At 42.1% G+C, this 27,460-nt stretch overlaps 2 protein-coding genes across 7 annotated transcripts; both read right to left on the reverse strand.

Annotated features, from left to right (window-relative positions):
- Nucleotides 1–5,659: 5,659 nt before the first annotated feature.
- On the reverse strand, nt 5,660–21,206 carry LOC135671524 (transcription termination factor MTERF5, chloroplastic-like). 6 transcript variants are annotated; one of them, XM_065179722.1, is made up of 2 exons: nt 21,045–21,206; nt 5,660–7,231 (listed from the first exon to the last, which is right to left on the reverse strand). In XM_065179722.1, the coding sequence occupies exon 2, from the start codon at nt 6,908–6,910 to the stop codon at nt 5,741–5,743; it is 1,170 nt and encodes a 389-aa protein (XP_065035794.1). In that variant the 5' UTR covers nt 6,911–7,231; nt 21,045–21,206; the 3' UTR covers nt 5,660–5,740. The 6 variants fall into 6 exon arrangements, with proteins under 6 accessions (XP_065035794.1, XP_065035793.1, XP_065035792.1 ...); XM_065179721.1 differs by having other exon boundaries at nt 5,660–7,238; XM_065179720.1 differs by having other exon boundaries at nt 5,660–7,244.
- On the reverse strand, nt 14,610–15,857 carry LOC135671391 (uncharacterized). The gene has a single exon (XM_065179494.1). It carries the CDS (start codon nt 15,855–15,857, stop codon nt 14,610–14,612), a length of 1,248 nt encoding a protein of 415 aa, XP_065035566.1.
- Nucleotides 21,207–27,460: the final 6,254 nt, after the last annotated feature.

Below are 27,460 nucleotides of genomic sequence, written 5' to 3' on the forward strand. Positions count from 1 at the left end.
GTTGTATAAATATATTGTAAGTGCTCTACTATTTGATACTAGACTTATAGGTTTAAAATTTTTAGATCTAGCACAACCGGTTATCGGAAGTGGCAGCCAACCTTACGAGGGCTATTAAGTGTCGATAGAGGATCATCCACTCTTGGTATAATGAGAGGAATATCTCGTGTGTTCTTTCTTAGACAAATCCTTAGCCAAGGTCATTTAGATTGAGAGAAAAATAGTTCTCCGGGAGAATCCGATTAGAGCGAGACTCAAACAGAAATCATATGGGCCTGATATCACCATGCTCGGTATACGATCTTTGGGATATTAAATAGATGAGGGACTATAGGAATACGGTAACTGAAGACAGATAGGCCCAAAGGATTGGATACAAATGTATCGTTTGGGGACTACGACGTAGTATCCTAGTATATTCGTAGTCAATGAGTCGAGTGAATTATTATAAAGATAATAATTCATTGGGCCAAAAGGAGTTTTAATAAGTATAACTCACGACCAGCTTGATATTGGGCCTAGAGGGTCACACACGTATGGTAGGTACTGCGACGTGTAGAGGTTCGAATATGAGATATCTACTAAAGTCCTTATTTTATTGGATATCCATTAAGCCCATGAATTATTGGATCTTATAGATGAGATCCAATAAGAGCTAATAAGAGACCCACTAATCTAAGAGTCTTAGGTAATTGGATGAAGATCCAATACCCAATATGGTAGGATCTATTATGGATAAGTTGATAGGAGGCCTCTATAACTAGGAGAGAACCAATGGGCCATAGGTTGGGCCTTCTTAGCTACCACCTCGTATTCTCCACTCCCCTTCTCCTCCCCAGCCAGCAGGTGTGGAGATTTGGGCAATGATTCAGTGAGCGTCTTCACAACCCTACCGTGTGGATCATTACTGGAGAGGAGGGCGCTTGACCTCCTTCATCCTCTCCCATAGATCTATAGAAATTCAGGGATATACAATCTCCCTAAGTAACACAATTATCTTACGTACAATTTTCAGTTCTGCGAGTTTTTGCATACCAATCTTCGTACAACGATGAAACATTTTTGTGAAAATCTGAAATTCTTTATTTATGTTCTTTCGCTATGCATATGATGTCACCCCTAGATTTCCCTACAATGGTATTAGAGCTAGATTATTCATGCGAAAGATTGGTTTTGAATTACATGTGTTGTGTTTTAGAAAAGCTTTTGATGTCAAAATTATTGACGGCAAAGGCGAGAGAGGGCAGCAATAGTTGTTGGACTTGCAGGTTGGCCAAAGGCTGCTTGTAGGTTGGCCAAAGGTTGCTTGCAGCCTTGGCCGAGAGCTTCCAAGGGAGCTCTTAACCTGGTCACTTGTGTGTAGGGGTCGCAGGCAGCCGGTGGGCACAACGCACGCAGCAGCACTCGCTCGCAAAGGTGCGACACCACTCGCACGGGCACTCTTGCCTGCACTATGCCCGCGGGAAAGGGCGACGACCACCCCCGTAGAGGCGATCGTCGGCGGGTGGCGACGGCCGCAATGCAACAAGCATGGGGAAAAGGGGTTAGGGTTTTTTTGGGTAAAAGGATAATTTAGGCCCTCGAAATTTTAGAAATTTTTAGGTTTGACCTTTCTATCCAAACTACCTAAATACCCCTTATAATTTAGAAATTCCCTACATGTCTCAAATTTCAAAGTTCTCCAATGAGCACCTGCACTATATCGCTGTCTGACAATAATGAATCATCTACCATCTAGCATTCCGTGAGCGGATCAATCAGTGAACTCATTCTCCAATTAGCACATGCACTATATCCCTAGTGTCCATACACGAGCAGCTATGAGATAAGCTGTCTCCATCATATGGGCGAATATATAGTACACCAGTCTGTCCGATTATCTCGATGTTCCTCTCGAGTAACCTATGACTGAGATTATTTAGGGTCTGCGTTTAAAGGTGAATCAGTCTCATTATCATGATCTCATCATGATCTGTTTCCCATTACACAGATCAATGGACATCACAATATATATATTCATGCAACTAGCAATATAAAGTGATAAAATATAAAATATAATAATAAGCAAAAAGATCATATGTCATATCACACGTGTCATCACTCATATAATTGGCTTGCAGGGTACTTATGACTAGCAGATTACAAGTTATAGGTGCCCTACAAGGCAATCCGTGAGTAATGGCACGTGTGACATGACATGCACTCTTTTTGCTTATCATGATTATGGTAATTTCTCACTTTATATTGTTTGTTATATAAATATATTGTGAGTACTCCCCTCTTTGATACCAAACTTATAGGTTTGAAATTTTTAGATCTAGCACAACTGGTCATCGAAAGTGGCGGCCAACCTTACGAGGGCTATTGAGTGTCGATAGAGGATCATCCACTCTCGGTATAATGAGAGGAATATCTAATGTGTTCTTGCTTAGATAAATCCTTAGCCAAAGTTATTCAAATTGAGAGAGAAATAGTTCTCCGGGAGAATCCGATTAGAGCGAGACTCGAGCAAAAATCGTATGGGCCTGATAGCATCATGCTCGGTATACGATCTTTGGGATATTAGATAGATGAGGGACTATAGGAACATGATAACTAAGGATAGATATGTCCAAAGGATTGGATACAAATGTATCATTTAGGGACTACAGCGTAGTGTCCTAGTATGTCCATAGTCGATGAGTCGAGTGAATTATTATGAAGATAATAATTCATTGAGCCAGAAGGAGTTTTGATAGGTATGACTCACGACCAGCTCGATATTGGGCCTAGAGGGTCACAAACATATAGTATGTACTACGATGAGTAGAGGTTCGAATATGAGATATCTACTGGAGCCCCTATCTTATTGGATATCCATTAAGCTCATGAATTATTGGATCTTATAGATGAGATATAATAAGAGCTAATAAGAGATTATTGAGTAGAGACCCACTAATTTAAGAGCTTGGGTAATTAGATAGAGATCCAATACCCAATATGGTAGGATCCATAAGGTTAAGTTGATAGGAGGCCTCTATAAATAGGAGAGAACCAAAGGGTCATAGGTTGGGTCTTCTTGGTTGCCACCTCCTATTCTCCTCTCCCCTTTTACTCCTCAGCCAGCAGGTGTGGAGATTTAGGTAACGATTTAAGGAGCATCTTCATAACCCATACCGTGTGGATCATTGCTAGAGATGAGGGCTCTTGACCTCCTTCATCCTATCCCACAGATCTATAGGAATTCAAAGATATACGATCTCCCTATGTAACATAATTATCTTACATACAATTTTCAGTTTCGTGGGTTTTTGCATACCAATCTTCGCACAATGATAAAATATTTTTATGAAAATCTGAATTTTTTTATTTTTGTTCTTTCTCTACGCATGTGATGTCACCCCTAGATTTCCCTATAGTGGTATCAAAGCTAGATTGTTCGTGTGAAAATTTGGTTTTGAATTGCGTGTGTTGTGTTTTAGAAAACCTTTTAATGCCAAAATCATTGACGCCAACCGCGAGAGAGGGCGGCAATAGTTGCTGGACTTGTAGGTTGGTCAAAGGCTGCTTACAAGTTGGCCAAAGGTTGCTTGCAGCCTTGGTTGAGAGCTCCCAAGGGAGCTCTCGACCTGGCCACTTACGTGCAAGGGTTAGGGTTTTCTGGGCAAAAGGATAATTTTGCCCCTCAAAATTTTAGAAATTTCAAGGTTTGAGCTTTCTATCCAAATTACCTAAATACCCCTCCCAATTCAAAAAATTCTCTACTTGTCTCGAATTTAAAAAAATAGTTAATCAAAAAGTTTAATTAACTATTATTATTTATCTAGTGGTCCTATATAATGATATGTATATGTGATGTATAATGTGGATAGATGATCATGAACCGTGTGATGTGATATATGTGTGTGATGTGATCATTATTATTATTATTATTGAAACCTATGAGTCTCTATTTTTCTCATTTATTATTAGGTCTGCATGCCTGTGATTCTGTTGTGATTACACGAGAAAGCACAACGGGAGCGTAGAGGAAAAAGTGGAACCCACGAGGCCGAGACAGACGATCACGATGCATGAAGATACGTTGAGATGCCAACGGAACTGACAACGATGAGATGGACAATCGCAAGGCATAGAGATACGCTGCTACACAAATAGATCTTGATGTAAGTGATTAAGCTCACTAGCTCGGGCTTGATCACATTAGGATATGATTCATGATCATTTGATGTGATTGCTCATGTGATGCACGATTACTAATACACCTACCAGATGATCATGAACCACATCCTAATGTGATCATAATCCTCTCTCAAGGTAAAATCTTGTGTTAGCCATTTTTCTTTTTCTTATTTTTGAAATAAATAATTATGTCATGAAACAAATAAATCATACTTGTCCATCATGATAAACATAAGAGAAGAGAAAGTGATTGTGAGTGACTTATGGATAACTTAAATACATAATTATGTTATCGTAAAGTTTTTAATGAGTGTGAATAACTTAATGATGTATGGCATTATCATCCATTCAACTGTCTATTAATGCATAACATGAAACTTGTTGAAAAATAAGTGAGGACATAAGCAACAAATTTTCTAGAACTAATTTGGTTCAAAAACTAATGCAAAAAAATGTGAGCTCCATTTGTTTTCTTAAAGGAAGGATTCACAAAAATGCGAGCTCCGATATCTTTTATGTCTTTTCATACCTTTTGAAAAGAATTTTACGCTCTTCAACCTCATTATCAATTTATAATCAATAGTTGCCCCCAAAATCATCCAACATTCTTTGTCCACTATTACGAGTCCTTCGTTTTAGAATCTTTTATTAGATTAAAATTTTAGTAACTAAGCATGTTACGAAAAAAACTAATGATACTATTCTTTATTTTGAAGACACCAAAATAGTAATTACAAGAAAAATTTCTTCAAAATAAGAAATAAATATTTTTGAAAAAAAATTTATACTCTGCAACATCATTGCCCGCTTATAATCGGTAGTCGCTCCACAATCATCCAACAATCTTCTCTGTCTATTCATTTAAATCTTTCCTCTTAAAATCTTTCGTTAAATTAAAATTTTATCAACTAAACATATTACTAAAAAAATAATGATACTGTTCCTTATTTTTAAGACACTAAAATGATAATACAACATTACATTATAAAAAAAACAAAAAACACTTCATCTGACGTTAATAGTTAACTGAAACTAAAGCTAAACACGAGAGCCATGTTGGGTCTATTTGAAGGCACAAGCAAAGTCAAAACACATAATCTAATTCCACTTAATGTGTGAGACTGGATATGTTATTTCCAGAACAAATATGTTATTTCCTTGGAAGTATGTTCCGTCCAAGCGGCTCCTACATAATTCTTTGAGATGTCTCCCCCTTAAAAGTAAGGTGTGTCCTTATTAAATTAGATCACAATCATCTAAATATGACAGCACAGTTAACAATATGCCTTCACACCAATTAACATGACCGAGGCCAAGTGGACACTGATCGATCGGTTGGCAGAATTAGCTAAATATGGTAGAAACAGAACACAAAAAGCTTGATAATTTGGTTACCTTTCCAAAGTAATTGACTTCCCCCCACTCCTATTTCTGAGACATCAGCATAAAAGAATCAGTACCTTTTGTTGCAGAAAAACCAAATAGAAGAATCACCAAATCAACATGGAAGTTATACTCCAAGAAACTCTTGGAGAATTTAAATTGTCACAAATGTAAAATGATTAATTTGCAGTCAGCACTAGCAATCCAAGTTATCGGCAACAACATGGTGCTTTCCCTGCACAGCAACAACATAGGAATCATATTCAGCAATAAATTTCTCCTTGCGGAGCAGGAAAAGGAATTTCTTTCTGAACTTCTCTTCGTTTGGTATCATGACAGATGGCAGGTTATGTTCTCTATCCAGCAATTTATTCTGATTAAGAAACTTCAGAACTTCATATCGAGGTCTCAACCTCTTCTCCAAGCTATACTTCAGAAGCATCGGATAGCGACTGATACATGTCAGCTCACAACCAGCTTCCTTCGTCAGGAATGTCATCTTGTCACATATGTTCTTCTTCGAGAATGACCAAATGTTTGGGCACTTCCTGAATAAAGCATTGATGTCAGGCTGGGACCACCCAAAGCTCATCAGAGTTACCGACATAGCATCAAACTTGGACCTGCTCACATTAACGACCACATGAAGTGCATAAGTGTATACTCCAGAATCACGTGGGACACCCAATTCCTCAATATATTTGATAACTTCCTTTAATTTGTCTATTCTACCAAAATAGCCCGGCATTGTCACCACCATATGCGCGATGCGCTCGTCACTGATGCCATGTTCCCTCAAGAGAGATATACTGGGTTCTATATTCCGAGCCAAGCTAGAAGTAAGAATAAACAAGTTCCTCTTGCAGGCTTTCAGAAACCTCTCATTAGAACCAAGAAGTGACCTCCAGAAGTTGATCGTTGGTTGGATATCACGGAAATAGAGCAGAGTCGGACATGAAAAAACCAGCTGAATTATTTCAGTGTCAGAAAATCCCATGTCCTGCAAAGATCTCATCCTGGGCTTCAGGACAGTCTCTACGTTAGCAAATATCAACTTGGGTTGCCTCCGGGTAAGCTTCATGACTTGTGCATCACTCCAACCGCTCTGCTTAAAGAACTCAATGGAAGGACTTGAACTTGGAAGTTTTTTTTCACAGATGCGATCCTTGGCCATTTTCGCAGCCTCTTTTGAGGAAAGTTCACATGACTGAAGGGGGTCGACCAACATAAATTTGGATCTATGATTTGAACTGTGGTCTTCGGCAGTGGAAAAGCTAAACAGACCGCAGAGTTGATACGAGGAAAGATGGATGGTGGACTTGTTACATGAGAGAAGGCAAAATAGCCTCTTCTGCACCAAAAACATTGTCTTTTGAGGCAGTATCACGTACTGTTTGCAGAAAAATACAAGAAAAGTAAGTCTTATTTCTGCCCTGTCCAATCCAAATTCCTCCTCTGCCTCAAATCAAGGATGGTGAAAACTTTCAACTAATCATCTGTCTCAGACAACATTCCTCTACCACTCATGTTAATCCACATGCATTCAATTCCAATCAGCCATTTCTTTCATAGATAAGTCTCTAACTGGTGTTTGCGAGTTGATAAAGAGTACCTATGATTAGTTACTCATTCTCATGCTCACATCCAAGCAATTCTCCACCACTGAAATAATGGCTTCAAATAACACCTGCACACTGACACTAAATTCCATTTATTTTTTTATTGTAGTTGGTGGGTTTAGACACTACCAAGCGTCCTATATCCCAGTAGCAATTGAAAAACCATATCAAATGTATTTTCATCAAATATTCTGCATAAGAGTATACTCATGTTTATACTAATAGGTTGAACATCAATGACTTGCAAAGGGTACCACAGAATTCAGAATAACTGGAAGATGAATAATGTTTTCTCTAACATCAGATTCACTAATGTCCTACAACTAAAACCTGGAACATTTCAAATCAGCACTTCCAGAGTAACTGATCCATTTAATCAAGAATGCCCAAGAGATGACCTAGATTGACTAATGTCCTACAACTAAAACCTGAAACATTTCAAATCAGCACTTCCAGAGTAATTGATCCATTTCATCAAGAATGCCAAGAGATGATCTAGTTATAAGTCTAGCAAAACCGGTAAGTAGAAAAGACACTGTTTAATTAATCAATAACAGTAATTTGTGAGGTTCAACATGCTAAAAAAGGCATTGCTGATGAAGATGTGCAATTTGACAAAAGAAAACAACATAGCTGGAAGACCAGAGAAAGGCAATAAATTTTCTGAAAAATGAATAAAGAGATAACAAAACTGCCTCAATCAAGAAATGCTACAGTTTATTTGGCTCTATGCTGATAAAGGAACTTAATTTATGAGAAAGATGCTCATGTAAACAACTTCAACTACAGTAAAAAACATTATATGTAGCCTCAGCTACATATCATTAATGAAGAAAAAAAGCCTAGATCAGTGAGTTGCCAATAAAACCAGCAAGTGCAAACAACCACAATAATAACAAAAGCCATGATGTCCAAACTATTCACGATCAGCCATATGGATCTTTTGCATCATTGAACTCTGTGTAAGAAAATATCTGTAGTTAAATTAAGAGCATTCAAATCTCTTTCTATTGTTACCAGTAAAGTCCACTTCAAATCACCAACTAAAGCAGCAAATACAAGATTTGACAATTCAAATGTAAGCAGGCCTCTGTGTTTTGAGGCACGAACAAGCCTCAAGTAGTGAAGATAGTTTGCTTTCAGCACGACAGCAGAGAACACGCTATGTTGGCATAAAGGTGTAAGGTTATACCTAACCAAATACATTGAGATTTTGGGTCTATTTTGGGGTTTGGAGATCACATCAAATTCTAGTTGTTTACTCAACTTGTACCTTAGTGTGAGTCAGGTCCTTTGGATCATTTCGGGTTTTGTGTTGAAATTTTCCGGTGTGGACTGTAAAGACAATGTAGTAGACATTATAAGAAAACTAAGAGGTTTGATGAACCAAACACTTCATCAAAATAAGCAGTTGCTGTTGAGAGAGCTTCTTTTGGGAAACCTGGTCAGATTAGCACTACTTAGATATATTTTGAATTATAATGCTTCACATGAGGAATAGTCAGACTAGTGCATGATTCTATTAACAAATAATTATAGTTTTCTCTGGCCAGTGACCCAATTATTGCCTCTGCTATCTCTTGTTCTATCTTTTCCATGCGTTTTATTTTATTAAGACTTCCCCAGTTCTCTTTGCTCTATCTAAAAGCAGCACTTTTGCTGTCTAGCTTAACAACAGTATTTAACTTGCATTTTGCAACTTCTTATTTCTTTAAAGTAAATGCGCATATATGATATGCATGCATTTTTGCATCATTGAACATTTGAGATTGATAAAATTTACATTATTAGGTCAGTTCTAAACCAACTCATATCCGAGAGCTGGAAATTAATTGTCACTTGCCACTAAATACACTCATTGGAAATGTCGTAATATAACAAAATTTAGAATACTGAGTGTTGGTGTGAACAACTTTTGAGCCATGGCCTCGGGGCCGTCGCAGCTCGGTTCAGGTCCGAATGACGGGGATCGACTTACATAGGAGCTCGTGGGGGCGTCCTGCGGGGAAGGGTTCCACTCTGCGACGTTGGGAAGAAACAGCTCCGTCTTCGTACCTGCACACAGGTCGGGTCGGAAGCTCGGCCCGACCCCTCCGACGATCAAGTCAATGATGTGGGGTGGTGCGGTGTTTTCCTCTGTGTCTCCCCTCTCCTTTAGAACGCGAGGGTATTTATAGGAAAGTTTAGTGTTACCTGATGTGCCTGCCCGTAGGGAGCAGGATCGTACCTCTGATGGCGTCTGACATCGTTGTTGGCGTGGCATGAGGGATCGAGCCTGAGAGGTCATTAATGGGCCTTGGCCTGTGTTCTGGTTTGTTTGACGAGGTCCAACCGGGTTGATCGAGGCGTGAGCTTCGTCTGGGTCAGCTGACGTCAGCCCGAGTCATGTCGTCATTTATTACCCTCATCATATTCCCCCCCCCCCCTCGAAGGAAGTCATGCGTCGGCTGTTGCTGGGGGGTCCGAGGCGTGGCTTCGGTTTCGAGAGACTGTCCTAGCCGGGCGTTTGCCGGTTCGTCGTGGCGTTTAGCAGCTAAGAAGAGCTGGGTGTGCAGCGGTGACCCTGGGTAGTGTACGGCCGAGGAGCAAAGCTCAGGTGTGTTCTCGGGCGACATGCAACCGAGGAGCACGACGCGGGCGGGCTGGCCGCTCAAGTGTGTTCTCGGGGGGCATGAAGCCGAGGAGCACAACGCAGGCAGGCTGGCCGCTCAGGTGTTTTCTCGGGGGGCATGAAGCCGAGGAGCACGACGCAAGCGGGCTAGCCGCGCAGGTGTGTTCTCGGGCGACATGCAGCCGAGGAGCACAACGCGAGTGGGCTGGCCACTCCGGTGTGTTCTCGGCGGGCATGAAGCCGAGGAGCACGACGCAGGTGGGCTAGCCGCGCAGGTGTGTTCTCGGGCGACATGCAGCCGAGGAGCATGACGCGGGCGGGCTGGCCACTCAGGTGTGTTCTCGGGGGGCATGAAGCCGAGGAGCACGACGCAGGCGAGCTGGCCGCGCAGGTGTGTTCTCGGGCGACATGGAGCCAAGGAGCTACTTGCGTCGTAGTCCCTCCACGCGAATTTAGCAACGACGAGGACCGAGAACATCTGTGCCCTGTTGTGTCATTGGAGGGGAGCTCTTTGCGTCTGCAACACGCTCTTAGGCGTCGAAATCAAGGCGCCAGGGGTCTGCCGTTTGCTTAGCTTGCCCCTGAGTCGCCGCGTCAGGCCTTCATTATGGCGGGACGTCCTTTGGCCTCGCTGACGTGACATGGCGGATAGGTGCATACGTGAGTGGGCTGTCACCCACTCTCGGGAGGCGAAGGGGCGCTGGTTCTGGCGGGATCCTTCCTTTAAGTAGCGCGCGCCCGACTTCGTTCCCTTCTCTCGCTGCTGAGTCTTCTTCGGGTCTTGCCATCCCCTTTCCAATCATTTTCCTCGCCTCCAGCGTCGCCTCACTTCCCCAAGTAGCCCCTACCTGTTTCCCGTTAAGGTCAGTGAGGATGACCTCCTCTTCTTCCCCTTCTTCTTCTTCCCATGGAGCTAGGGAGAGATGCCCCCCACCGTCCCCCATTCAATCCTCCGATGGGGAAGCGGCGCGGGCCCTTGAGACCTTGATGTGGCCGCACGACCTGGACTCCACCGTGAGCGGGTCATCGCTGAGGGGACTCCGGGAACGTTATAGTATCCCGGAGGACTATATCCTCAGCGCCCCTGAACCGGGACAACGGGCCTACGACCCGGTTCCGAAGGGTTTTGCGTTAACCCTAGACGCCCTGGAGGCGGGTCTGCGCTTTCCCCTTCACCCCCTCATTGTCTCCTGTATCTCTCTCTGGCGGATCTCGCCATCCCAGGTGGCGCCAAACTCTTTGCGCTACCTAGTGGTGTTCCTAGGGGAATGCCACTACGCCAACATCACCCCCACACTCAATCTGTTTATGTCCTGCTACTGTCTTTCCAAAGGGCTGGGGGGTTACTTCCTGTCTGCCCGAGCGGGCTTTCGAGTCGGGGGGGCCCCTTCCAGCAACAAAGGATGGAAGGGGAGGTTTTTCTATGTTAGTTGTGCAAGGGATTGGGGTTTTGGAGTCCGATGGTCCGCGAGGGTGATTGATAACACCGGCCCGAGCCTGAGCGACGAAGAACCCCGGGATCTGGGGAGGCTCGGGGAGGTTCTCCCCAGCTCCCAGGCCATCCGGAATATGACCGAGCGGTGGCTAGCCGAGGCTGGTCTTAGTCCGACGCCTTGGGGTATGTTAATAGCGCCCGGTCCGGGTATTCCGTGGCTCGCCCCTAGTTCTAACTTTTGACCTACTTTTTGAAATGGTGAATCTTCGATCCCTTCTGGGAGGTCGAGCGTCGCCCGCTTCTTCTCCACGCCCATCAACCGACCCGAAGCCCGGCTCGAAAGACGCCCCGTTGGAGGTCGAGGTCGGGCGTCCTCGGAAGAAGGCCAAGCTCTCTGTCTCTACGGGAGCTGAGGCGGGTCCTAATCGAGGCGCGACGGGACCCAGTCGGGAGGCGACAGGGAAGGACTCGCGCCCTCCCTCCGTGCGCGATCTGTGCCGACTACCTACGGGCGACGACGAGCCGTTTCTATCGCGGTTGGTGGGCGAGATCCTGACGGGGGAGGCAAGTGACCCCCTGGTCGCTCGTTGGGGGGGCATGTCCCGGGGGGACAAGGTGTGGGCTGGAGGGGATTCCTCCGCGGCCTTCCTCCGGGGTACGCTTCATCCCGACATGGCTCGGGACATATATACCCTGCCCTCGGAGGCTTTGCATGGCAAGTCGGCCAAGTCCCTGACATTGGTAAGTATTGCGCCTGCTATTTCTAGCTATACATCCGACGGTGTTTCTCCTAACCTGTCCTCCTCGTTGCAAGGCCTTCACTACGCGACGGCCCTGATGGATCGGGTGCATGACGCTGGCCGGATCATCGGGGGCCTAATCGGCCGCAATGCCGAACAGCGTTGCCAGGTGGAGGAGGTCTGTGCCGGGGCGGGCCCGGAAGTCGTGGCGCCCGTTGAGAAGCGAGCGGCGGATTCGGAGGCGGAGGTTGCTCACCTCAAGTCGGAGCTCCAGGCCTCCGAAACTTCGAATAAGGAGCTCCAGAAACTTGTAAGGGTAGAGCGGACCGAGCTCCGTCTGTTGAAGACGGAGGCGAGCACCCTCAGCAAGAAGTTGGAGGAGGCGAAGGCGGAGGCGACAGCGGCTTCTGAAGCGCTTGCCGAGGAGGCTCGCCTCCGACCCGACAAGGACAAAGAGCTGATCGTGAAGCTGGCAGGCATCGCATATTTGCACATATGCTCTCGCGTCTCGACACATAGTGGGCCAGTAGTACCCTTGACGAAGCGTCTTGAATGCCAGGGTGCGCCCACCTATGTGCTCACCGCAAATCCCGTCGTGGACCTCGGCAAGAACTGACTGAGCCTCTTCGAGCTCCAGGCAGCGCAGGAGGGGGCGTGAATACGATCTCCTGTATAACCGTCCGCCGATTTCTCGATACCAGGCTTGGGTTCGGCGTAGGCGTCGAGCCGCGGCTTCGTCATCAGGAAGCGTCCCGTGATGTTTGAAGTCTAACATCTCCTGCACCCATGTCGTTGGGGAGCCAGCAGCGGCCACCGCTACGACCGCGATGGCTCGGGTGGGGAGTTCCTCCACGTCGAGCTCACTCTCGGGACCCGACCTCGAGGCCAGCTTGGCCAGCGTGTCCGCCCGTTCGTTTTGGCGCCTCGGCACCCTGGACAATATGAAGCGGGAGAAATGGGCGGCAAGAGCTTTTACCTCCACCAGATACCTCGACATGGTTGGGTCCCGTGCCGCATACCCTCCGGTGAGCTGTTCGGCAACCAGCTGCGAGTCGGTGAGGACGTGTATGTCACCCACCTGCATTTCCACGGCTAGTCTGAGCCCCACCAGCAGCGCTTCGTACTTCGCTTCGTTGTTGGTGGCCTTAAATCCGAAGCGGAGCGAGCGCTCGAACGAGCGCCCATCGGGGGCTTCTAACACCAGCCCGATCCCCGCGCCTTTTCGACCGGATGATCCGTCCACGCGGAGGAGCCATTCCGTCTTCACGCGTCCTGGCTCCTCGCCCTCGGGCTGGGTTAGTTTTGAGATGAAGTCGGCCACCGCCTGCGCCTTGATGGCGGTCCTCGGGACGTACCAAATATCGAACTCACCGAGCTCCACTGACCACTTGAGGCGACCTGCTAGGTCAAATTTAGACAAAACCTGACGGAGCGGCTGGTCGGTGATTACCTCGATCGGATGAGCTTGGAAGTAGGGGCGCAGCTTCCGGGCGATCAGTACGAGCGCCAACGCCAGCTTCTCGATCGGGGGGTATTGTTCCTCGGGCCCACTAAGGACATGGCCGGTATAGTAAACCGGTCGCTGTTCTCCAGAGGCCTCCTTGACCAGGACAGAACTTACTGCATGTTGAGAGGCGGCCAGGTAGACACCCAGCTTTTCCTGAGGGGACACCGAAGTGAGGCGAGGGAGGGAGGCCAGATGCTCCTTTACAAGGGCGAGAGCCTTCTCGCATTCCACCGTCCACGCGAAGTCCTTGGGATCCTTCAGAGCCCGGAAGAAGGGGAGGCATCGGTCGCCTAATCGAGAAAGGAACCTTAACATGGCGGCGAGCCTTCCGTTCAGGCGCTGCACTTCCTTGATTGTCCGAGGGGCCTACATGTCGATAATCGCTGGTATCTTTTCGGGGTTCACATCGATTCCCCTTTCATGTATGATGAACCCGAGGAACTTGCCCGAGTTAACACCGAAGGCGCACTTGGCGGGGTTGAGTCGCATGTTGTACCTTCGCAACGTGTTGAAAGTCTCGGCCAAGTCGGACAAGTGAGTCGTCGCCGCGCGACTTTTTACAATCATATCGTCGACGTAGACCTTCATGTTTCTCCCTATCTAGTAAGCAAACATTTTGTTCACAGTCCTTTGATACGTAGCCCCAACGTTCTTCAGCCCGAATGGCATAACCTTGTAGAAGTATACCCCTCGGTCGGTGAGGAAGGCGATTGTGCTGCTGGTCTTCGGGCGCCATCCTGATCTGGTTGTAGCCGGAGAAGGCGTCCATGAATGAAAGGCGGGCGTGACCGACTGTTGCGTCGACTAGCTGGTCGATTCGCGGGAGGGGGTAGCAATCCTTCAGACACGCACGATTAAGATCGGTGTAGTCAACACACATTCTCCAGCTTCCATTAGGTTTCTTCACGAGGACTACATTGGACAACCAGCGTGGGAATTTGGCTTCTTCAATGAAGTCTGCCGCCAGAAGTCGTTCCACCTCTTCTCGGACGACCTGCCAGCATTCGGGGGCGAGGCGCAGGGGCTTCTGCTTTACTGGCCGCATGTCGGGGGAGACGCACAAGCGATGCTGAGATACCTCAGGGTCGACGACTGGCATGTCAGTGGGTGACCAGGCGAAGATATCGGCATTCTCTTGGAGGAGATTGATAAGCTAGTCTCGTTCCTGCTCGGGAAGCTCTGACCCGAGCTTGATCGTCCGATCGGGACGTCCCTCAAATATTGGCACATCCACCGTAGGCTCCATCGGCTCGGGGTGCTGAGCCGGCTTTTTCGCTTCTCGGGGGTCTTTGAGGGGCAGTTCGGCCGTCCTTCTTTTGTGCAGGGAGACCGCGGTCAAGTAACACTGCCTTGACTCGCGGGGGCTCCCCCGGGCCACTCCAACCCCTGCTCGGGTCGAGAACTTCAAGGTTCGGTGGTAGGTGGAGATAACCGTCCTGAATTTGTTAAGGGTGGGGCGCCCCAGAATCGCGTTGTAAGCGATGGGGAGGTTGACCACCAAGAAAGTTGCCATCACCGTCTTCGTCCTCGGCACTTCCCCGAGGGTTAAGGGTAAGGTGATCGCGCCCAGCGGTGAAATTGATTCACCGGTGAACCCGGTGAGCGCTGAGTTCATAGGCTTTCGGGCGTCGTAGGAGAGCCCGAGTTTCTGGAAGGCGTCTAGATAAAGGACGTCGGCCGAACTTCCAGTGTCGACCATGATCCTCCTTACTTGGGCGTTGGCGATTCTGGCGGCCACCACCAACGCGTCATCGTGCTCGGGCCGCATGTCCCTCTCGGGGGGAAACGTGACCTCGGGTTCGGACCCGCGCCCAGGGTCTTCGGTTGCGGCAACGCGGGCGTATGCTTTCCGCCCGGACATGCTACTTCCCCCAGATGCCGGGCCGCCCGTGATCACGTCAATCTGACTTTCGACGGGGCCCTCGGGCCGGGGGGAAAACTCTTTACCCTGTCGTAGATAGCGATCGAGGTGACCTCTCCGAATCATCTCCTCGATCTGTCGCTTCAGCTCACGGCACTCTTCCGTGTCATGCTCGTTTTGCCAGTGAAAGCGGCAATACCGCGTCTTGTCCGCGAGCTCCCGTGGGCTCCTCATCGGACTGGGGGTCTGGAGCAGCCCCTTCTCCTTTATCTGGAGGAATATCTGCGTTCGGGACGCTCCCATAACGGGGAGTGGCGACCTCGGCGCGGAGGGGTCGGACCGGTCCGACCTTCGCCTCAGCGGGCCGGGCAACTGCCCTCGCAGTGGCTCCGTCCGAGGCCTTTTATGTTCCTCGTGTCTCCCCGACATCCAGGCTTCCGCCGCGACAGAGTGGTTGGCTCGCTGGAGCATTTCTGAAACTGTGGTGGGGAGTCGCTCCACGAGGGACCAGAAAAACCTGGACGGACGGAGACCCGCCATGAATGCCTGCATCAACAAAGAGGGGTGAGCTTCTGACAAGCCCCTGATTTCTGTGGCGAATCAGCTCACAAAACGAGAGAGGGGTTCGTCCTCCTTTTGGTTCAGTCCAAGGAGGAGGGCGACGGACGGCTTCGGTCGGGCCACAGCCAGGAAGTTGAGTTCGAACTCCTTAGCGAGTTGGTCGAAGGAAGCGATTTCGTCGGTCTTCAAACCGCTGTACCACGTGCGTGCTGGCCCCCTTAGGGTTGTGGGAAACGCCCTGCACATCAAAGCGTCAGCAGTTCCGTATAGTGCCAACTGAGCCCGAAAGGCGGCCACGTGGTCCGCAGGGTCGGTGGTGCCATCGTAGGCGTCCAGGGAGGGGAGTCGAAAGCTCGGGGGCACCGGTTGGTTGCGTATCTCAACTGCGAACGGCGACCCCCGGTGTGCATCATCCCCTGGCTCTCCCTTTGAGGCATGGACCTCCTTCCGCACTTCTTCGAGTCGTTGACTGAGAAGGCGCAGTTGGGCCCGAAAGGAGTCCGCTGAGTCGGGAGATATCGCCTCATGCTCGGGTCGGCCGGTTGGGTTTCCCCCTGCTTGATCTCCAAGGAGAAACACCCAGGTCTGGGGTGAACCAAGGAGTATCGAGGTGGTCACGTGAACCGGTGCAGAGGACTCCACTCGGCGCGTAGGGCGGGCCGTCGACGTGTTCATTGATTGAGAAATGAGCGGGATGACGGTCTGCACCATTCCCGCCAAGGTTCGGACCTGGAGGGCAAGGTCCTTAAAGGCTTCGGATGACACGGGTGACGGCACGCTCGGAGCGGCCTCGGGCGGAAGCAGACCAGGGTCATTGAACAAACGCCAATAGCGTTCCGAGGTCGTGACGAGGTCCTCGACCCATGGCCCGTCACGCGAGGGGCGCCCGGCTTGCGCCCCTGTTAAGAACGATCCCTCGGCGGGGAGTTCGTCGAGGTCTGTCTGAGGATCCCGAGGCATTCGGCCCTCCTTCCAGCGCCAAACTGTTGGTGTGAACAACTTTTGAGCCGTGGCCTCGGGACCGTCGCAACTCGGTTCAGGTCTGAATGGCGGGGATCTTGCTCGGAGTCCCTCGGGGGTTGCCGATGCAGCCGGTTGCAGGGATCGACTTACATAGGAGCTCGTGGGGGCGTCCTGCGGGGAAGGTTTCCACTCTACGGCGTTGGGAAGAAACAGCTCCGACTTCGTACCTGCACACAGGTCGGGTCGGAAGCTCGGCCCGACCCCTCCGACGATCAAGTCAATGATGTGGGGTGGTGCGGTGTTTTCCTCTGTGTCTCACCTCTCCGTTAGAACGCGAGGGTATTTATAAGGAAGTGTAGTGTTACCTGATGTGCCTGCCCGCAGGGAGCAGGATCGTACCTCTGATGGCGTCTGACATCGCTGTTGGCGTGGCGTGAGGGATCGAGCCTGAGCGGTCGTTAATGGGCCTCGGCCTGTGGTCTGGTTCATTTGACCAGGTCCAGCCGGGTTGATCGAGGCGTGAGCTTCGTCTGGGTCAGCTGACATCAGCCCGAGTCATGTCGTCATTTATTCCCCTCAACACTAAGCACCATGTTTGACCACAATATCAAGACTACGATCAAGATAAGCAAATTTAGATAAATATTGGTCAAGATTATTTTTTATGACCTCCAGTACAAGTTACAATGATTGTGGACACTCTTAATAAGTCTAACTTTGCCAATAGAGAAGTAAGAGGTTGCTTTTTACGGATCATACCAGTAAGATCCTACAAGTACTGGGTAAGTCAAGATTCAGTGCAAAGTCCAAAAAAGGTTTGCCAAATTTAGAATTCAAAACTCGTATATTTTGTGAATATGGTTCCTTATATTTAGTCCAAAGTTTAAGGGTAGTCCACTTATGGATATACACTATATACATCCCAGATTTTACACTTATGCCTATTACAGATTTCGATTTGTAATTTTATGATTTATATTTTTTATCTTATGCAAATTAGTCAGGGATTGTTATGTATAAGGATTTACTAAAAATAAATGGGAAAGAAATGTTGGGAACAGTTATGGAAACTACTTGCAGTTTAAAAACTCATTTAATGTGCTGTAATGGTTCAAAAAGTCATAACTCTTTAGGATAACTGAAAGGATGTTTTAGCATCCTTTCAATGTCTAAATAAACTCCGCTATATTGAAAAGTAAAGCAATAAGAAAATTCTAGTGCAAACAAAGTACTGAATTCTATCTTTCTCTTTATTTTCTAGTTGAATTTTTATTCTTCAAGTAATCAAGAAGTGCAATCTTGATTATTTCAGGTAATAGGCATTGTATCCTTAGAGAGAATTTCTGTGAAGCCATCTGCATTGTAGTGGGAAAATTATCTATCTTGAAAATAGTTTCCTAGAAATGCCTTGCCTAATTTTGTTTTGTTCAAGTTTTACTCAGATCTGTATTTCTACTACAACAACTGTACCAATGTTCAAGAACAAAAGAAGATAATTGATGTCATAGGGAATTTGAAATGTCAGATAAAATTATTTTGAATACCAAAATGACTAATGTTTCAACAATGTAAAAATGAAACCTCAGTTTCTGCCAAGGCACATATCTACCATCTCATTGCAATGAAATGAAAATGAGAAAAAATGGAAATTAAAATATAAGCACAGCAAAATATAAAATCACATCTATGGATGAAGAAATCCACAGCCATGCGCAACAAAAAAGAACTAAGAGCTTCGATGTAATGAGCAGAGCATGAAGATACAGTGACAGCTCCTAATAGCTTCCAGTACCAAAGTGCCCTCTCCAAATCCCATTAATGATGGCACCCCTTAGCCTCAAAATTGAATATATACATGCATTCTCTATGGTTCCATCTGATGACTACAGTATGCATATTATTTGATGTTCATAACCATTTGAGAACCGACTTATGCGGCAAGCAACAAGAAATTAATAAAGGATCAAAAGATTAAATAAAATAGCATGTATTCCAATATGTATAGGCACGGCCAGATATTATGCATTAGGGACTCATTACAGATTAACCCATGTAGTTAGCTACCTTTAGCATCTCTGTCCCTACACTTTAAAAGGTTACATTTACATCCTTAAAATTACGAAAATGAAACATTTAGACCCATTTACCATGATGAGGTCAGTTTTACTAACGGAAATACGAAAACAAAGGGAAAAAAATATTATTTTAACGTTCCAGTTTGTGATGACAAACAGCGTTGGTGGTGCTAGACGACAACGCAGCTGGGTGTCACGGGTGATTGTTATGGATGAGGAGAATAGTAACGAGAGGTGAGGGCCGCTCTGCATTTGCATTTGCGTCGATGTAGTGTCGTGCGACGAGATGGCCACTGATGCAAATGTTGAGCGGCACCGCTCAGCATCAACATCAACGCAGTTGCCGAGAGGCACCCTTCGACATTAATATCGACAATCCTTTCATCGCTCGACAACTGCATCGACGTCGATATAGATACAAAGCGGCTATCACCTCTCGTTATCGCTCTCCTTATCCACAACAATCACCCACAGCCCTCAGTGACGTCGTCGTGCACAACCACCGACGTCATCCGCCACCACTAACTGAAATATTTAAATTCCCTTTTAACCTTTTATTTTTGTATTTTCGTTGGTAAAACTGACAACGTTAGAGTAAATAAACTTAGATATTATACTTTTGTAATTATAGGGATGGCAATGTATTTTTTTAAAATGTAAGGATCGAGATGCTAAACCTAGACATTGCACTTACACGCAATAGGGAGTAGGAATTGAGGTTGCCTAGGGCTCTCCAATAGGAGGGGAAGAAACATTCCAAGGGAGATGAGTCACACGAGGGTGGGGATCAAATTTCTTGTCTTAATGGACCCAATTGAGGTTCAATTTCGGTGCAACACCACTTGAGCGTGCGACTAGACCGCCCAATGCCCAGTTGGTGCTCGCCTAAGCATCGCATGAGTGAAAACGCCTGCGTGATGTGCACAGCAAGGCGCTCAGGCCTCGCCTCGTGTGATTAGGCGAGCACCAAGCACCCAATGTTTAGGTTAGATAGAACTAAGATGATCTAACTTGAATCTCATGACATTTAAAAAATAGATAGATATACAACCAATGTAGCTCAAATTCAATAATCTTTCTGGACCTATGATGAATTTGGTTCAAATCAGTGAGAATATGCCAATAAAACCAACAAGTGCAAACGACAACAATAATAACAAAAGCCATGATGCCCAAACTATTTATAATCATCCATACGGATCTTTTGTATCTTTGAACTCTGTGTAAGAAAATATCTGTAGTTAAATTAAGAGCATTAAAATATCTCTCAATTGTTACCAGTAAAATCTACTTCAATCACCAACAAAACCACCAAATACAAGATTTGACAATCCAAATGTAAGCAGGCCTGTGTGTTTTGAGGTATGAGCAAGCCTCAAGTAGCGAAGATAGTTGCTTTCAGCACTTGGCAGAGAACATACTATGCTGACATAAAAGTGTAAGTTTATACCTAACCAAATACATTGAGATTTTGGGTCTATTTTGGGGTTTGGAAATCAAGTCAAATTCTAGTTGTTTACTCAACTTGTACTTTAGGGTGAGTCGAGTCCTTTGTATCATTTGGGGTTTTGTGTTGTTCTGGTGTGCTGGAAAAGGAAACTACAATGCAGTAAACATAATAAGAAAACTAAGAGGTTTGATGAACCAAAAAATTCATCAAAATAAATAGTTGCTGTTGAGATAGTTTCTTTTGGGAAACCTAGTTAGATTAGTATTATCTTAGGTATATTTTTAATTAAAATGCTTCACATGAGGAATAGTCAGACTTGTGCATGATTCTATTGACAAATGATTATGATTTTCTTTGCACAGTGACCGGATTATTGTCTCTGCTATCTCTTTTTCTAACTTTTCCATGCTTTTTTGTCTCTAAGACTTCCCCGATCCTCTTTGCTCTCTCCGAAAGCATCACTTCTCCTGCTGTCTATCTTAACAACAGTATTTAACTTGCATACAGTGACATGATATTTCTTTAAAGTAAATGCTCATGACATGCTGCAGACTGCTTGTTGGGAGGGGTAGCGGGTAACTATCAGGGAGTAGGAAAGGGAAGGGGAAGATGTAAAGAGAGGGTGAAGAGAAGGAGAAGGGATTGTGCGACGGCGAAGGAGGGATTAGAGAGAGATACCGGACGCTGTACCGTTCGCTGGCGGAGAGGAAGCCGCAGCATCCACCGTTCTCCGAGGAAAAAGCCGCAGCGATGAGAGCTCGACGGAGGAAGATGCCGCCGTCTTTCGCCAACGAAAACGCCGCAGTCACAGTAAGAGAAGGGAAGGGAGACAGTTTCACCGCTGCATTTAGGGCATTTGAGGATGCCGTTCTCATCTGGTTCAATCGAAACGAAGATCCAAATTGACTTGACTCGGGCTCGACCCGGCCTGAATCAGGCGGCCGGCTGGGCTGCACCCGGTTGAACACGCTCGCCCGGCCCACTTATCGGGCGCCCGCTGACATCAATGGCTTCAGCTTCGGCTACCTATCACTGATGAAGAAAAATTATTTTTATTTTTATTTTTTTATTGAGAATCTTCACCGGCATAATCTAAATCAGCGAGAATTTACTAATAAAGCCAACAAGTGCAAACAATCGCAATAATAACAAAAGTCAAAAAAAATATCCGAACTATTTACGATGTGTGTAAGAAAACATATGTAGTCAATTCTCCTTCGATTCACAAACTAAACTAGCAAACATAAGATTTGATGATTTAAATATAAGTAGGGCAATGTGTTTTGAGTTATGATCGAGCCTCAAATTATCATTATCGAGAGAGTGGCTTTCATCTCCGTAAAGTTATATTTAAGCCTTAGTCATCGATTTCAAAAATTGTCAATTCAAAATTTGGAATCAAAATCGAATCGGCAAGAATTGGTTTCGGTTTATTCTAGTTTGAACCTATAATTTTTCATTATTTCATTTAAAAATAATTTATAATTTAAAAAAATATATATTTTTAATTTTTGAAGATAATGAATGTACAACTATGTTGAGTATGAGTGTAAATATGTAATGATATAATAAAATATTTGATATAAAATTATGTAAAAATTATAAATATTTAATCTCTTCTGATGTTCGATGTCTCGATCGTTTCTGCAATTGATATATTAAATATGAGATCGTTATCCTCCTAGATGATCTCTAAGTTCTATTTCATCGTCTTTGTCTAATTAACTAATTCGAGGATCATGTTCAATCTACTTTTATCTAGAATTTATTCTCTTATGTTGAAGTTGTTAGCATAAAATCTGTAATCATGCTATCTGTAATGCAGAAAAACTTTATGATAAGATTGAAATCAAATAAATTGGATCTAACAATATTACAATGCGTACCTTTCATGTTGTTCAAAAGAATAAACCTTATTTGATCTACAAGCGCTCCATCTTCGGATTTGAAATATAAATTTACAAGGATCTGCAAAGAGAACTAGATCATTCTCCTCTCTTCTTATCTTTTCACAGGATCACTTAGATTGATGGATTAGGGGATTAGGGGAGAGGAAGATTAAGAGAAAAATCTTAATCTCTCAATTACTGAGATGCTACTCAGATGCACTCTGATACACATTCTCCCACTTGGCCCAATAATTGGTAAGATACAAAAAGACTTAAAATTTAAAAATAAATAAATAAAATTTATTTAAAAATAATTTGACTCAATTAGATTCTGAATTTTTTGAAAAAACTATATACACGCACGTGAATTTTAGAAAATAGGCCAATAAGTCTAATAATAATAATAATAATACATTAAGTTTGACTAACAATATGAGTCATAGCGGTTGTATGACATTAGTATCACACTTCCTTCTATGTACCACAATACTGTTAGCCTTTCCTAATGCAGTCTAAAATGACCACTATAATTTGTCTTGTCCAGACAATCATATCATCACATTCAAACATATTATGTACATACATAATTGTGAATAGGATAGCAGAAACAAATGATTTCAAGTACGTAAGAAAGAATGTCAATTATAGTGTCCACTCAAACATGCATCACCATATCCTTTATGGGTTGCTCACAAACCCAATCATAAGAATATGTTCTTTCAAAATACTTTAGGCTGCAAGTCCTAAGTGAATGGATCAACAATCAATATAATGGAACTCAAGTAATTAATTGACATTAGATGTTTCTGGACTATCTTCTCTAACCATTAAGTACTTTATATCATAATGCATATAGATGCAATAATACTTGTCATTCTTAGAGAAGAAAACTACTGCAATGTCATAAAATATCTTAACAACTTGGTAATTAAATCTGATTATACCAAGTCTTGAGATAAAAATTTTACAGTAAAAAATTTGATTGGTGGCGTCAAAGCATGCCACAAAATCAACTTCTATTATTAATAATAATAAATTACCCCTCTAATTACATAGATATTAACCGTTGGACTTCCTATTATCGAGGTAATTTATATGATCAGCATCTGAAAAATACTATTATTTCAAGCTGATATAATTTCATACATGTGAGCATATAATCCTTTGTCCCTTCCGGATATCTTATTACTTTCTTTATAGTCCTTTAGTGTTTTTACTTCTGGGTAACTCCAATATATACCCAATATTTTAATTATAAAAACTGATATATTTTTCTAACAAAGACTTAAGCATAGACTTCCAACTACGCATATACAAAAAATCTTCTTTATCTGATTCTTTTCAAGTCATTTTCAAACATTTACTATTGACTAAAATTTTGCTTTTATGATTTACTGAACAAAGCTGTATATTAAAATCATTTCAAGACTCGGTTGATATATCCTTTATAAGACAATCTTCATAATCATTGAGGTCTATCCTTGAATTACTCAATGTTAATAATATAAGATGTCTCATTCATATCAACCATATTAAAACTTTTAGTGATAAATTCTTAATTTAGTATAATAAATCAAGATCATTATTGGTAAGGTAAAATATTATCCATATATAAGACCAATATAATAAACTTGCTCCCACAGATATAAATACTGATTAATAGTATTTACCTTAAATCTGAAATAATGATATCAAGAACCTTTATATATCATTACCTTGAAGCTTGTTTAAGGTCATAAATGGATTCCTGAATTTGCATACCAAACTTTATATTTCTTTCATTTTCTTTGTAAATCATTTAGAGTAACCCATATAAAGCTAGATCTTTTAAAAATATTTTCATATCATTATGATATAACTTAAACTCATAATGAATCACTAATATCATGATGATTTTTAACGAGTTCATTAAAAATCTCGTTATGGTCGATACATTTTCTTATGAGTAAAACTTTTAACCACAAGTTTGACCATTATTTCGTTCAATATTGTCCTTTGAGCCACATTTATATAATAGACTCTTTTACAATTATTGGACAATTCGATAAATTTATCAGACACCATTCTGGTTATTGATTTTAACTCTTCTTTTATTGCATCATATTATTTTTCAGAATCATTACTTTTCATGACCCGTGACAAAAATAAGGGATCCATTCTGATTCCTATATCATAATATAGTTCTTGTAGATATACAAGATAATAACCATAAATGACATGATTCCTTCCCCTTTGAGATATTATCAAAGTTATCAATTATGGTTGTTCTACAAGACCATTAATAATGATATCAAAATAATGTGGGAGTTTAGTAATGTTATTTTATTGTTTACTTTCATCAAATCATTTAATGATTTGAGTAATAACAATCTCTTGAATAATAAAGGAGTATTAACTTATATCTCCTATATATCAAAATTAAATTTCGAGATTTTCACTCTCACTTATTTGTTATTTTATAGGAATCTTATGTTACCAGATTTAATTATCCTCGTACTATGATTAGAGCAATAAAATATGTACCCCTTTAAACTTTTCTGAATAGATAATAAAATATTCAAAAATAATTATTAAATCTAATTTTCTTTTATGTGAGTTGAAGATCCTTATCTCCATAAGACAATCTCAAATATATAAATTTCTTAAGTTATGTTTCCTATCATTTCATAACTTAAAAGATGTCATGTAATTACTTACTAGGAACACCATTCAAGATATACATAGTTGTCCTTGGAGCTTCTTTTCACATTGATTTGGGTACAAAAGAGCTTCTTTTCACATTGATTTGGGTACAAAAGAATAATATATCATACTCCTAACCATATCTCTAAGGTACGATGATATCTTTCAGCAATTATATTCTACTGTAACACATCTGGTAAATTATATACCTTATTTTTCTAAGAACCTAGCAAAAGAATTATAATTTGGTTCATCATAAATATCATAAAATTTATCACCCTTGTCAGATATGATGATCTTGGCTTTTCTATCTAATTGTCTATCAACTTCATTTATATACACTTCAAAAGTATAAACAATCATAGATTTTACATGAATTAGATATATATAATCATATCTCAACAGATTATTTATATGATGATAAAATATCTCTCTTTAATGAGACAAAAACATAGAGTGATAAACATAACCTCAAGGAGTTTATAAAACTATATTTCACTTCAATATTTAATTATAGGATCATTGTAAACTTATAATTCATATTAATTATGCATAGACTATTATACAGAATTCAAAGGTTAATTTTATTGAATCACAGTAAGTTTACAACCGCCAAAAGGAAAATAATATTCTAATAATTTTAGATAAAGAACTCAAATTCCCAAAATTATAAAAACATAACATGGATTCTCAAAATTTGTCAAATTGAATCATCTTTAGATATAAGCGATAAATATAAACTAATTTTGCTTTCACTTTAAGATAATTCCCTACACTGATAAATATCTCATTCTCTTTTGGTTTTATCCCTCTTCATTTTTTCTTTTTATTTTAATGAATATCTATTATTGGTAAGATATGATGAAACATCAAATTAATCCATCAATAATATCTGTAATATTTGATTTGAACCATATAAAGGTTATAATTATACCTTTTTCATTTCAAACCAAATCTTATAGTATATTTCTTCTTCACATAACTTTATTTGCTACAAAAGTAACACTTTACTGTGAAGATATTCTTTTATGAGTTTATATAGTAATTATAAACTCAGGTGGAATTATGCTTCATCCTTATTTTAGTGTTACCTACTCCTTGAGTAGTACTCAAAATATTATGAGTCTTGAGCTTACAGCTTTATCATTTATTTTGATTATATAATTTTAAATTCCTCAAATACTATCATAGTAAGGTATCAACTAATAGACTTATCAGATAATTTAAATTATTCTTTAGATATTCTCATGCGCTAGTTGTAAACTGTACTGAAGTCTATGTATCATGAAATTAAGTCTTTTATATCTTTCTTAATTAGTCATCTCAATTATTTATTTCACAGAATTTTTAATAATTAAGATTATATTCTGTTCAATTAATATGATCAAGGTCTCACTCACTCAATACAACTTGTATATGCTCAAGCCATTTATTTCAGAAAGTATAAGGACATTTATAGAAATATAATAAAGGAAGTACCATTATAATAATATAACATTAATGCTTTGAGTTTCTAGATGAACTATTGATATCATCTATATTTCACCATTGGGTGAAATATTGATATATCTAGTGTTCACTCAATATCACTTTATGGAGGACTAATATCATCCTTGTGGAATAGTATTGTTACCTTTGGATATACGACCCTAAACTACAAGAATATCCGAAATAGTATCATCCTACCCCATCATATAAATTATTTGAAATAGATTCTCCTTTGGGATTATCTAAATCTCATAATTATATGTGTTATCGTGATTATTATTTTATTTAATGTCATTTAGGATAATTTCATAATGTATTTTATAGATTATTGGTCTAGGTCACTTTGGTGGCTACAAGACCAATACAAAAAGATAAAATACAATCTAAAATATCCCATGAATGACATGAACTTTATTGTAATTCATATCCCATAAGCTTATTATCCCAAGTTACCGGTCAGATAAAACTTAGGAAGATAAATTATAAATAATATTCACTAAATTTCTTTATCCTGATTCATGCTGCCATTATGAATATTATTTTATTTAATATCATTTAGGACTAAATTCATAATGTATTTTATAAATTATCGATCCAGATCACTTTGGTAGCTACAAGACGAATACAAAAATATAAAATACAATCCAAAATGTCCTATAAATGATAAGACCTTTATTGTAATTCACAAATGTTTATCATCCAATGCCACTTTGCCAGTTATAAGTCAGATAAAACTTAAGGAGATGAATTACAAATAATATTTATCAAATTTCTTTAATTTATGCTAAGTAGTTAAATAATAGAATAACAACTATAATAATTATTGAACATTAATGCTAAATAGTTTCAATAATAAAATAACTATAATAATTATTAAACATTAATGCTAAACAGTTCAATAATAGAATAACCATAATAATTATTTAACATTAATGTTTAGCAATTCAATAATAGAATAATCATAATAATTATTTGAACATTAATGCTAAACAATTCAATAATAAATAATCATAATAATTATTGAACTTTAATCAG

This window comes from Musa acuminata, unplaced genomic scaffold (assembly GCF_036884655.1).
Source record: "Musa acuminata AAA Group cultivar baxijiao unplaced genomic scaffold, Cavendish_Baxijiao_AAA HiC_scaffold_1139, whole genome shotgun sequence".
Lineage (NCBI taxonomy): Eukaryota > Viridiplantae > Streptophyta > Magnoliopsida > Zingiberales > Musaceae > Musa > Musa acuminata.